Genomic DNA, 12,426 nt, shown 5'->3' with positions numbered 1-12,426 from the left:
CAAAATAAGTATTGAAGATGTGGAAAAACTGGAATCCTTGTGCACTGTTGGTGGAAATGTAAGTAAAATAGTACAGTTGCTATGGAAACAAGCATGAAAGTTCCTCAAAAAATAAAAAATATAATTACTTAAGATCCCACAGTTCCACTTCTGGGTATATAGCCAAAAGAATCGAAGGCAAGATCTCGAAAAGATATCTGCATACACGTGTTTATAGCAGCGTTATTTATAATAGCTAAGAGACAGAAGCAACTCAAATGTCCATGAGCAAATGAACAGATTAATAAAATGTGGCATGTACATACCTACGTATGTGTGTATACGTGTGTGTGTGCACACGCGCGTGTCCACACATATACCCACCCCCAGGAATATTACTAGCCTTGAAAAGAACGAAAATCCTGTCACACGTTACAACATGGACGAAACTTTGCGACCTTATACTAAGTGAAATAAGCCAGTGCAAATACTGCATGATTCCATTTATATTGCATTTAGGTACCTAAAGTAGTCAAATTCATAGAAAGTAAAATGGTGGGTGCCTAGGGGGCTGGAGAGAAGAGGATATGGGAAATTGTTTAAGAGGTATAGTTTCAGTTTTTCAAGATTTAAAAAGTATAAAGATTGGTTGCACAACAGTGTGAATATACTTAACACTACTGAACTGTACACTTAAAGATGGTTAAGATTGTAAACTTTGTTTTTTACTACAATTAAAAACATTTCTAATTTAAAATTAAAATCACTCTGTCAGTCTCACTAGCTACTTTTCAAGTGCTCAGTAGCTATATGTGGCTAGTTGCTCAACTGGATATCAGAGCTCTCGAGTATATATGACTCATGGATCATTTTCTAGCAGTGAGTATTTGCCTAAAAATTTGGTTCTAAAGAGGTGAAAAGAAGGCCAATAGATCAAATACAGTAACAGGAAGGCAATCCAAAAAAAAAAAAAAAAAAAAGAACAGTAGAGGTTCTGGATCATGTGATGAAATCCCTCTCACTTCATTGGTTGGCCAAAGACATTCTCTCATTCTTCCCACCTGGAGTGTTAATTTCTGTTTTTATCCACGGCAAGATAGTTTTCCTTTGGTAAATGTTTTTCCCTCACCAATAACTACCCAAAGTTTGGGGCCGAGATGTTCTGCTGATCTATTGCTTTCTGTCCATAGCTGGGACCAATGTGCCAATGAAAGAAAACTCCCCAGACATCAAAGTTCCTTTCACCTTTGGCCTGAAGGGCTGGAGGTCTGACTCAGTCATGAATTAAATGCCTTTTCCTGAAAGCCTGAACAGCTTGAAAGAAAACTGCCTGTAGGCAAAGCCTTCAAATTCTCACAACTCTGGAATTATACTCAAACATCTAAGCAAAATCCTTTTAAGTGTCCATCAGCTTTATAAATCTGAATTGCTGTTGGAACTCAAGATTTTAAAAAATTGTTCCAGCCTTTCATTAAATGGGTCATGTTACTACCACAGGAGAGAGGGAGTGAGACTTTCTGGTTGACTGGCAAGTCCTTTGAGACTAAAGGACAATATCTAAACATCATAGAACAATGTCTACATCTTTGAACAGAGAGCAAATAACACACAGTTAAAACAAAGGAGAATAAATATTCCTGGAGACATACAAGTTACCTCACTGCATTTATAGCATGGTGAAAATTAATGTTAGCTCAGCTACTTTGCCAGTGATAACAAGTACAAATTATATTCTTTACTTGAAAATCTGAGTTTATAACATAGCCCAATAGCCTTTCAAGAATTACTTAGTGAATAACTAATGTTTATAAAATACTCTGTCACTGTATTTTAAGATCTGGGCCTTGACAAGGATTAGCTAAGCAGAGAAAAATTCTTTATATTGCTTTTTAATGGACCAAATTTAAGAGTTCAGCCAGCTTCTGGATATGGTCGGAATAAAACGCAGAAGCCCCTACCCCTTCAAAGATTTTCTGCTTTCAGAAATAAAAGTATGCTGACCCTGCATTTATTTGTACAAAGACACCATCAGGATAGGTTAGTCACTCAAACACACTTGGACAAAGGACAGTTTTCACTTTCAAATTCAAATTATTAGGGGGAGTAAAATCTCCATGAGGAGAGGAAGTATGGGGATGCTACCGTCCAGCCAACCAGATTCAGGACTGGGGGGATAGATGGGATGGTGGATGTCGCCACTTCCCAGTCTTACACCCACACTGCACCTCGGGGTGCTGTCTACTCTGCACAGAAATAGCACAGACTCGCCCGGCCGCTCCCAACGGCTACTCACCGCTGTGCCATGAACAGTCCTCCTTCGCGCAGAGCCCTCAGGTGGAGTTACAAAGAATTTTGGTCGATCCATCGGATTTCTAGAGTGTGCAGCTTTGTAGGGCATGATGTTGATGGGGCTGCAAGATGCTGAACGAGGACAAATGGGGATAACTAGGGTGCAGGTGATTGTTTTACACACAAGAGTGTCAGAAGAGCAGTTGAAGGAAAGCCAAAAGCAGGTTCAGGAAAAGGAGCAAAGCAGAGATAGAGAGAAAAGTAGGAAGAAGATGTTATTACCTAAAGGTGTCCAGAACCATCATACTCCAGCCCTATTAGTTTACGGTGTGTCCAAAAGGAAGGCGTGTCCAAATGAAAAATCTGGAATATATAAGCTCTTTTGCTATTTAAATACCGATTAAAGATATAGATGTAATCCAATAATTATAGAAAGCAATGACCTTCTATTCCTATAGACTGATGGTTCTGGTAAAATGCTACATTAGCGGTAGATCATTTTTATATAAGGACTACTTATAATCAGATTTTTCCTAATTAGCTATAAGACGGAACAAAAGGTGTAAAGACAGGAAGCGAGCAAACAGGCAAGCAACTATTTCAGGAATAAAGTTCAACAGCCAGTGAGAAAAAAGCAACTGAATTTTTAAACAACCAAGTCTTACCAGGTGTTAAGACTTGTTACAAGGATAACTAATAATTTCCAGGAAAAAATTTCTGTGAATGCGTTATCCACTTAAAGGCGAATCAAATGCACGCTTCTGGGTTTTCCCCAAAGCCAAGGCATTTGATGGTTCATAACACGCAGCAGAACACGTGGGTAAAAAGGATGTCATCATTCAAAATGGTGAATAGAACATAAATATGTTAAAATTGCCAAAAATAAAGTTGAATCATTTATAGCTTTTACAGTTTTACTCAAGATGGAATGTTTTTTGAAAAACCACAAAGTTTCTGACCATTCACTTCCAAAGAAATACTGTCTTTCATCAAATGATTCTGAGCAACAATGGGTTTAAAGACATTCATGTAACACTGCATAGGTATCTGAAGTGTGGTTACTATGGCTGCAAAGTTCATTTTCAGATCTTGTCCAGAAATCTCATTTTCTAGCAAAAGTAAGACACTTAAATAAGACTGCTGAGGAGAACTATATGTATTTAGACCATGTCATAAAATGATTTTACCCAAGCCTAGACATGGTAGCAACCCTTTAAAGAGACCATTATGTCAGCTGAATATAACAGTATTAATAAATTAAAAACTCAAAAGTTCACAAGACAAATTCATGATAACTTTAATTTCAGAATTAGAGTTAAAAAATATGTGATCTTGGTTTAATCTGTAGACAAAAAGTTGATTGGATTGCAAGTTTATTCGCGTGCTCTCATCAAATGCCTGGCAGCATCTTCTGGTTCTCACTGATCGGTTAAGACAGTGAATAGATTGGAAACTTCATTCTCTTTTCCCATCATCTGAAAACAGACCTCTGTTTCTTCAGGAGAAACCTAAACATTTTACGTTCCCTCGGTTCTCCTTAAAAAAAATGTGTGTCATATTTGGGAGTTTACGCAAAACTTTGCTTCACACCTTAATGATGAGGGAAGATTCCTTCGTGTAGCGAGAAGGGAGGACTTTGTCATTTGTCTTGCTGTGACCGCAGGGAAAACGATTTGAAAATAACCTCTCCTCCAGTGCCACAGTAAAGCATTTGCATTTCCCAGACAAGGAAAGAGATCATTAATGCAAAACTCTTCCAAGCCAATCAAATACATATAAAGAATAACATCCTGGCACAAGGCACTTCTGTGGGATTAATGACCAGGAGAGGCACACATTGCCTATGGCACGGCCAGAGGCCATTAACCTTGCTGAAGAATCAAGAAACTCTTGACAATGGCCCTGCTCTGCGGCCATGGTTATGACACTGAAAAAGGAATGAAGCACAGAAATATAATTTTTCTCTCTAGGGAAAACAGTAATTTCAGGGGGTGTCTATGGAGCGTTTCTGAGATGATCCTAGATGTAAGCCAATCCCATCATGCCTCTGGCTCATTCTTTATTATGGTAGTCAGCCAACATTAATCATAGGATGAAAATATCTTAAACCTGTCTAGTGCAGTCTATACAAAAATCTTCCAATTTAATTGTTCAAGAAACATTGCCTGGCTAAACTAAGCATTATCAATTCCTTCTAAGGATATTACATTTCATGAGATTCTCATTGTTGTTCTGAATAGCAACTACTGTCTATTCCCCCCTACCCCCCACCCCATATCCCAAAGTAGTTTTATTAAACACAAAAATTCTTTTATGGAAATGTCTTTGAGAAAGTTTTCCACAATATCTGTACTTCCTTCTACTCTTGGTAGCAAGCATGCATCAATTTAGATCATTCAAGATTTTCTATATGAAATAATGAGAAAAGATAATGCAGTTCAAGTGGTTGGAGTGCAACACAGGGAATAGAAAAAATATATAATAGAATTAATATTTATTGAGTGCCTAATATGTGCAGGCACTACTCTAAGCATTTTACATGTATTAACTCATTTAATCCTGAGCTCTAATAATCACATGTATTTTTAATGTTTTTTAAAAAATGGGCATGGAAAAGTCAATCCAAAGCCGAAGCCACAAATGAGAGGTCAGAGGCTCTGATTTCTGCTCTTATTGCTTGTTCTGCGAGTTTGCAATCAGCGAACATCTTAGGGGTAAGGATGACTGTTTTGATCTGCTTTTGTAACCCTGGCTCTGGATATAAGTCATCCTCTTGCCAATGGCAATCGGATATAAGCTGAATTCAAGAGACAACACTAAAATGGAAAGAAAGACAAGAAAGAAAATCGACAAGAGTAGATAGAAAAAGTGTTTTTGACAATATAAATGTAAGAGATGTTGACATATATAACTTCAAATGAAAAGTTTTAAAAATCAACAATTTTGTTTCATTAAACATAAGCTGTATCGATGCAATGATAGGGAACAATGATCCAAGGAAAGTATTAATAAAACAGGCAACTCAAGGAAAGGCTATGCATTGCCTCAGTAAAGTAAATTAGAGAAATGTATCAATTTGTGAAAGGAGAATGGAAAAGTTGCAAAGCAAAGAAAAGCTATATAAAAAGCAGATAAAAAGCACCTGATTGAGCAGAAAAATGAAGGAAGGCGGGAAGGTGGGCAAGTAGAATGAATGGAAAATGAGGAAGTGGTGTTGGAAAAGACTAGAGGAAGAGTGAAAGAATTGACAAAAGTTAGTGATGACAGAAATAACAAAGAAAGACAATTTTCTAGCTGTGAGGCAGTCCTTTAGTATGGAAACATATAATGTGGAGATTCATAAGCATGATAACCATTAACTATTATTTATATCCTACGAAACAGAATTGAAAAGCAGTTTTAAAGGTTCTTCAATTAGCTGGACACAAAGAAATACTTCCGTGACTTGTATAAATTTTTTTTTTTATGCCTATGAATGGCATATTATCTTGAAATAAGCTGTATATTTTTTTCTCCAGAGAAATCTCAGATGCAACATGACAGTTGGCAACAGAATAACTTTACAGAAAACACAGAACCCTGTGGTCCAGCTAGTTGAATGCACAACTGCACACACAGCATCACGCAGGGTGCCAAGGATGGAGCGTAAGCACGTTTAAGATCCAGCCCACTGATTTTCTAAGTGGTTCTGGTGTAAGTCAATCTCTGTCACTGCACTTGGTTTCCACAGGCAGGTGGTAGGAATGCCTGCACTTGCTTTCTTGACTGCCTCCCAGGGGCACTATGAGAATTCGTGTTGATATTAGCTCATCGGGTACCGTAGATGAAAGACATCATAAAGCCACCAAAAATTATTTGTAAAGAGGGCTAATGATCATGAAGAGGCTTGCAGAGGCAAAGCATTTTTTAAAAGGGAACTTTATGAAGAGGCTATACAATTTCCTAAGTGCCAAAGATGAGGGCTGGTAGACTGGTTATACATACTAATTGTGCCCAAAGATATTCGGGAAAACTCAAATCAACTCACCACCAGAGAGATGTTGCCAAGAGCCTATTTCCAGCTAGCTGTAGGCTGTACACTAACTTCTCATTAAATTAATTGGCTCATTCAGGCACTTTTTATATTTCAAAAAAGTAGAGAAGTTATAACTAATTATAATAACTAGTGCTTGGCACATTTTACATATTTTCAAAGTGCATAACAAATAAGAACACTATAATTAGCCTTCTCCAAAAGTCTTAGAGTTGTGCAAGGGTACTCTTCCTAGATCACACATAAAAGACCGGCAAAGGGAGGGTAAGTAGGGAGCCTACAGCCACACTATGAAACTCTATGCTTAAATCGGCCTGTGCCTTGATTTTATCCCCAAGTCCATATGTTAGAATATTAAATTATTTCTACTGCTGATCTTCTGCTTAGATGCAGGGACAGAAAGAAAGGCAGGGAAGGGACATGTATTTCTGGTAATGCTATGAACAGACAGAAGCCTCTGAAGCCTCTGATCACAGGGAGGGGCATCCTTTGTCTGCCTGGCATCTGGTGGTCCAGATAAGATGCTAAGATGGATGATAAGAGAAAACAATGCCAGGGGCACGAAACCAACACCAACAGAAACAGTTTCAAAGCCATTCTACCCAGAGGAGAGAGAGGCACACATTAGGAAAAACGGAGATGTAATTAGATGATTATTGGAGGCCCAGATATGCTTCAAAAGGAGGACTTTACCTCACCAGGAAAGTTGCACCTTGACAATTTTACCTGTATCTCCAGACAAGGCAGCTGTACTTTTACTTCTGGCCAGGAACGAATGTGTGGGCGTCAGCAGTCTGTTAACAACGCTGCTCTCCCATGGGCTGAGCTGCAGGCGGCGAGCTAAATGTCACCACATAAGCAAGATGTTAGCAGGCGTTCTTTCCAGGGTCAAGAGGGCACAGAGTATCACACCTACTGTTCCCAAAGCCGGGCCTTAGAGAGAGCCGGCTCTCCAGAGACGACAGCTGGTGAAGCATCAGGGTAGCAGGAGCCCTGCCCAAAGGCGCAGTTATTTTATAGTGTTGCCTTTCTTCAAATGTTGTTTGTGGCAGGCTCTGTATTAGTTTTATGGATGCGGATTTTGCTAACCACCCTCCTTTAGCAGTCAACAGGTAACAAAACAGAAACGTTATTTCAATTACAGGTTTGGCATGTATCACTGACTACAGTCGTACATATCTGCCCTCATCAGGATGGGCAGTGGACTGATGGCACACAGCTCCACCAAAGGGCTTCCTAAGTACCCTAAATCAGCGGTCCCCAACCTTTTTGGCACCAAGGACCAGGGGTCTTAATGAGAATCTAATGCCTGATGATCCGAGGTGGAGCTGAAGCGGTGATGCTAGCCCTGGGGAGTGGCTGGAAATACAGATGAAGCTTTCTCACTGGCCCGCCGCTCACTGCTGTGAGGCCTGGTTCCTAACTGGCCACTGACCGTTACTAGTTCACGGCCTGGGGGTTGAGGACCCCTGCCCTAAATAATCAAATCCAACCGAGGCTATAGCAGTTTAATGCAAGCTAGATTTATATATAAATAAAGATAGACAGGATCTCCATTAAACTTTGCTAGATCTCCACGAATTGCTACTTGGGCAATTGGGGGAAATCAAATATAATAAAAGAGAACTCATGAAGAGTTCTGTATAGAATTTCCTTTTTATTTTTTCATTCAGCTATCCAGGTTTTTTCGGGTTCTTGTTTGGCAACAACATAAAAATTTTGGCGGATAAGAGTAAAATTGAAGCACGATAAAGTTAAAAAGAAAAGCCAAAATTCAATATACATGTAATACTGGAGATTACGAGCGAATGTGTAAAGGATCTGGAAAATAAATTTAAAAATGCAATAAAGTAAAGTCCCAAAGTATATTGGGGCATGGCAAGTCCATTGTTAGGAAAGGTATGCCAATTATACATTACTTTGCTTATATTAGCTTTTAGTAATGGCCCATAAAAGCACAGAAGCTACTTTCCTAAAGTACCAAAGAAGCGGCTTGCAAAATCCTACAAATATCACTAAAGTGATCGTATAGCTCTAAATTAGAACATACTTTCAAGTCACTTCTAAAAGTCTTTAAAACTGTCCAAACCCAACAAGGCCACTCTGTTCCACACCATAAACAGCAGAGGCAAGTCCCTTGCCTCTGGAGCAATTATTCTTAAAACGATCTTTTATATGTCATATTTTAAAGAAATGATATTTAAATTCTAGGAAATCAGTTTTAGTTAATAGAAACCATCTATTTTAAATGTTATAGAAAATATTTTCTCCTCTTTGGAATAGGTACCGATCTCAGTAAGAATCTTAAATATCTGACTTCATTTTAAGAAAGTGACTATTTTGATCAAGGCTCTGGTGAACTTAAGAATTATTGAATTGTTTGTTAGATTTTCTGTTTGTTCGGCGAGGCATCATGGTTAAATCAAATCTGATCTGACATTAAGACATTAATAAAAATATCTGCTGTAAAAACTAATGTAATAGTTACACAGGTAGTAGAGTGTACAACGGGATAAGTGCTAATTATAAACTATAGTATGGCAGTGTGTATGTGAGTATCAAGTGAATATAATCTAAATTATACATTCACAGAATAAGATCAGTGGGGGAAAGTGACGAGGATCAAATGAAAATCTTCAACAGAACTACATTTTTAGTAGATGAGAAAGGGAAGAAGAGATGAATATTTTCTTTCTTAAACTCTGCAGGGTGACTGGCTTAGGACTGCAGGGATGGTTTATCATTGAGAAGACATGTCTTTTCCCCCGTGTGACTAAGAAGTTCGATTACTTTATTTCTGTGAGTCTTTCAGGCATCAACCAAAGAATCTGCCTTAAATGAAGATCATTAAAACCCTTTGATTTGTGTTTAAAGCAAATCCAAAGATATTTGTTTTATATCTTTGACACAGTGAATGAAAGATTTTGCTAAGAGAAATACATTTCCACCACATTCACAACTATGCCTTGAGGAATAGAGAGACAGATTCTTTCATAAGATAACATTTTAGTAAAAATTAGGACAGAAGAGTTAGTTTACTAGTTTCTTTTTTCCCCACCTAGAGGAGCCAGGTTTTAAGATGATAAGCTTTTGAAGGAAAAGCTATTCTCATGAAACAACTCTACAGTATCAATCCTATTTAAGCACTTAAAAATTAGATATTGAAAATTGCCATAATAGACCATTGGACCAGGGTTGGCAAACAAACATAAGATGTTTGCACTTCCACACTCCTTCATGAGCAGGAAACCACTACTCAGTTCCAGATGACAGGTGCCACGCAGAAAGGAGGCAAGTGTTGTCAGGTTCTGATTTTTCGTTAGAAGTAGAAAACCTAAGTGGCATGTGAAATCTTCCATTTTTAAAATGATGGTGATTGATTCAAATGAAAAGAATAAAAACTGCTTCTCAGGTCAAACAGAAGATGATGATAGGCAGATCAGTTTGAGGTCTATCTCACCTTGTTCTCTGTCCTAGATTTTAGGAAAAAATATATGGACTAATTTTAAGCAAAGAGCAGGCAACTTCATTTTTACTGTTTTCAAACTACTTATTCTTCATCCTTAAGAAAAAAGCTGGTTAAGCAGATAGCTTAAGTTAATAAGAAACATCTTTAATGCAAAAATTTCCAGTGGCAATATTCTCTCTATTGCAGCAATTATAGAAATCTTTGGTAAAATAGCTCAGGTTATTTTATCAGTCTATGTGACACTATATTCAAGTGTAATAATTAAAATATTTAAAAACTGGTAGGGCATAGGCACAGGGCCAGTGGATACTACTCATTAGCTCTGGAGGGCCTGGTGAAGCGCAGCTTGGGAAAGTAGATATTTATCAGCTGCTAAGGAAATATTTCAGTACTTTTTAATAATCGACAGAGCATTACAGCTGAATGTCAACCCTGATAGTATCAGAGCCTCAATTTAATAACTTTAAGGCCTGTGCTGTGGGGCTGAAAAGCTCAAACAATCTAGTAATAGTATAATATCCTCTAACAGATTTGTCTGTAAAAGCCTCTAATTTAATAATTTGATAAGGATGCTTTCCAATTCGCTAAAAGCATGACCAAGTTTTCATAACAGCAGAAAAGAAAGTAAATGAAATACCTAAATTTCTAAATTAGAGAAGTTCAAATTCAGAGGAATTTTTATTCTCATTGAAAGGCTTAACTCACTCACCCTCCTCCTGAGGGTTTTGCCTAACTTAAAAAAAAGTTTGCTTCCTGGACTATATGAGAGCCCCTGGATGAACTGAATCTTCCTTCCAGGTTAACTTTGCATGTCAGATTCAGGAATTTATTCACAGTTCTTTTGATAAAGGAGTTGGAGAAGCAGAACTCCTAAATTGAGTGCTTTTTCTCTTATCCTATTAGTCCTGCTTAATATTCAATATTATAGGCCTGTACTATGATTCGAGGGGCAGTTTCTCGACCCTAGCTATGAACTGGTTATTGAACCTCCCTTGACCTTTAACCTCATCCAAAGGAAGAATGCGCAGAGTCAGGGTCAATCTAAGGAAGGACATCCATGAAGGTAAAAACCTGAAGATACAGTTAGCAACAACATGGGTTAGGAGCTGGTGACCTCTGTTCTAGTTACTCTGTTTCAACAGTCAGCCCGAAGCATATCCACTCAGGCCCTTCACCTCTTAGGGATTCTTGTCCCAAATGGCATAGATGGGCCATCCAACAATTTTTTCCCCAGTAGTAAGAGCCTATTTCTTAAGACTATCCAATCAGATACTATAATGCAGAATCTATAAAACATCTTATTTCTAGTTGACACAGCATTGTCATTCCACAGAAGCATGGACAGGATATTGTCTGCTTTATTGCCCATCTCCCACTCCCAATCTTACCCTAATTTCAGCTGTGGGACTGCAGGAGGCAGTAAGCAAGGTTTACTTTATCTTAAAAGTACCATAAAATCTCCACTGTAGTTTGCCTTAGATCCAGGTTCACAAAAGTATAAAATTAAAGTACTGAGTAAATAACCAGTTCCAAAGAAAAGATAAGTAGATAACTATAAGCCTAGCATTCATGTGCTACATTTTATGTTACATTAGGGGAATGAATTTGAAAATAAAGTCTATTTATGAAAGGAATTTTAATTCATAATACTTTTCTCTAACACATATACAAGGCCCCTAATTTGACGACATGTCTAATATTGATTTAGGCACATTAGGTTAAAAAAAAGGAATGGTTTAAGTTAAAAGGCAAGAATAGGAAATTGTTCAAACATTTACTGCTTTAAGAGATTAGTTCTAAAACAACATCAACACATATAATATTTTACATTACAATGACACCATAGACTTTACACAATATGAAATATATAAATACACATACACACATACAGAACATGCACACATTGTTACATTCCTTTTTAAAGACTATGAACACTGAACCTTTCCCAATCAGTTTCTTAATAAAGCACTTAAAGTAACCATAACTTGTTACTTTTAAAGAGCACGTATTTTTATATTGCACAATAATTTTTTTTGTTTGTTTAAAATCATTTTAGTTATGTAAACCAAGTAGCTTATCTTAAAACTTTGGTTTTTCCTACTGTGATATATAAATATGTAAAATGAAATTTTCATTTTATAAATAACATTCATGTACTGTAAATCCCTGGGACGAATAAAAATCAAAATTAAAATAAAGTATTAATTGGATGACTATGACTATTAAAATTTTTAGGAGGCTGATGATATTCTTGATGTTAGGCCGAATCCCTTAAAAGTGAAAGAATGGAAACCAAAAAACCAATCACACACATAAGAAATGCAGTAAGAAAGGTTTGGTTAAATGAGAAATAAATTAGCAAAATGAAACCTACCAACATGAATCAATTAAGAAGTAATATTTTTAGAAAGTCAAAGCCTGGAATTCCCAAAGTACAGATGAAAAGTCAAAGACAACATGATTGAAGTAAAATAAATGTTCATAACAGATTATTTGCATGTTGGTGGATAAGTGGGTGATTTCTGGAGCTGTAAACTCATTTACTAAAGAGTTGAGAGAAGCACCGCTTTCATCACTGCTAAATGCAATCATTCAGCCAAGTTCTAAAATGAGAAATGTTCTTGTCGCAAGGAAAATGCTGCTCAGCCGTTTATTG

General features: G+C 37.2%; 1 protein-coding gene across 1 annotated transcript in view; it reads right to left on the bottom strand.

The window, feature by feature from the left end:
* The window catches only part of MAP7 (microtubule associated protein 7), a 90,532-nt gene that overhangs the window by 21,461 nt on the left and 56,645 nt on the right, over positions 1-12,426 (bottom strand). Inside the window, exons 7-8 of the mRNA XM_015592126.2 lie at positions 7,028-7,141; positions 2,273-2,400 (exon numbers count right to left, since the gene is read on the bottom strand). Of these exons, the coding sequence (XP_015447612.1) occupies positions 2,273-2,400; positions 7,028-7,141 (242 nt within the window). The remainder of the gene's footprint in view (positions 1-2,272; positions 2,401-7,027; positions 7,142-12,426) is intronic.

The sequence above is a fragment of the Pteropus alecto genome, unplaced genomic scaffold, assembly GCF_000325575.1.
Source record: "Pteropus alecto unplaced genomic scaffold, ASM32557v1 scaffold185, whole genome shotgun sequence".
In the NCBI taxonomy this organism is placed as follows: Eukaryota; Metazoa; Chordata; class Mammalia; order Chiroptera; family Pteropodidae; genus Pteropus; species Pteropus alecto.
Note: the sequence above shows the minus strand (reverse complement) of the source record. Positions and strands in the feature narration are given on the sequence as shown.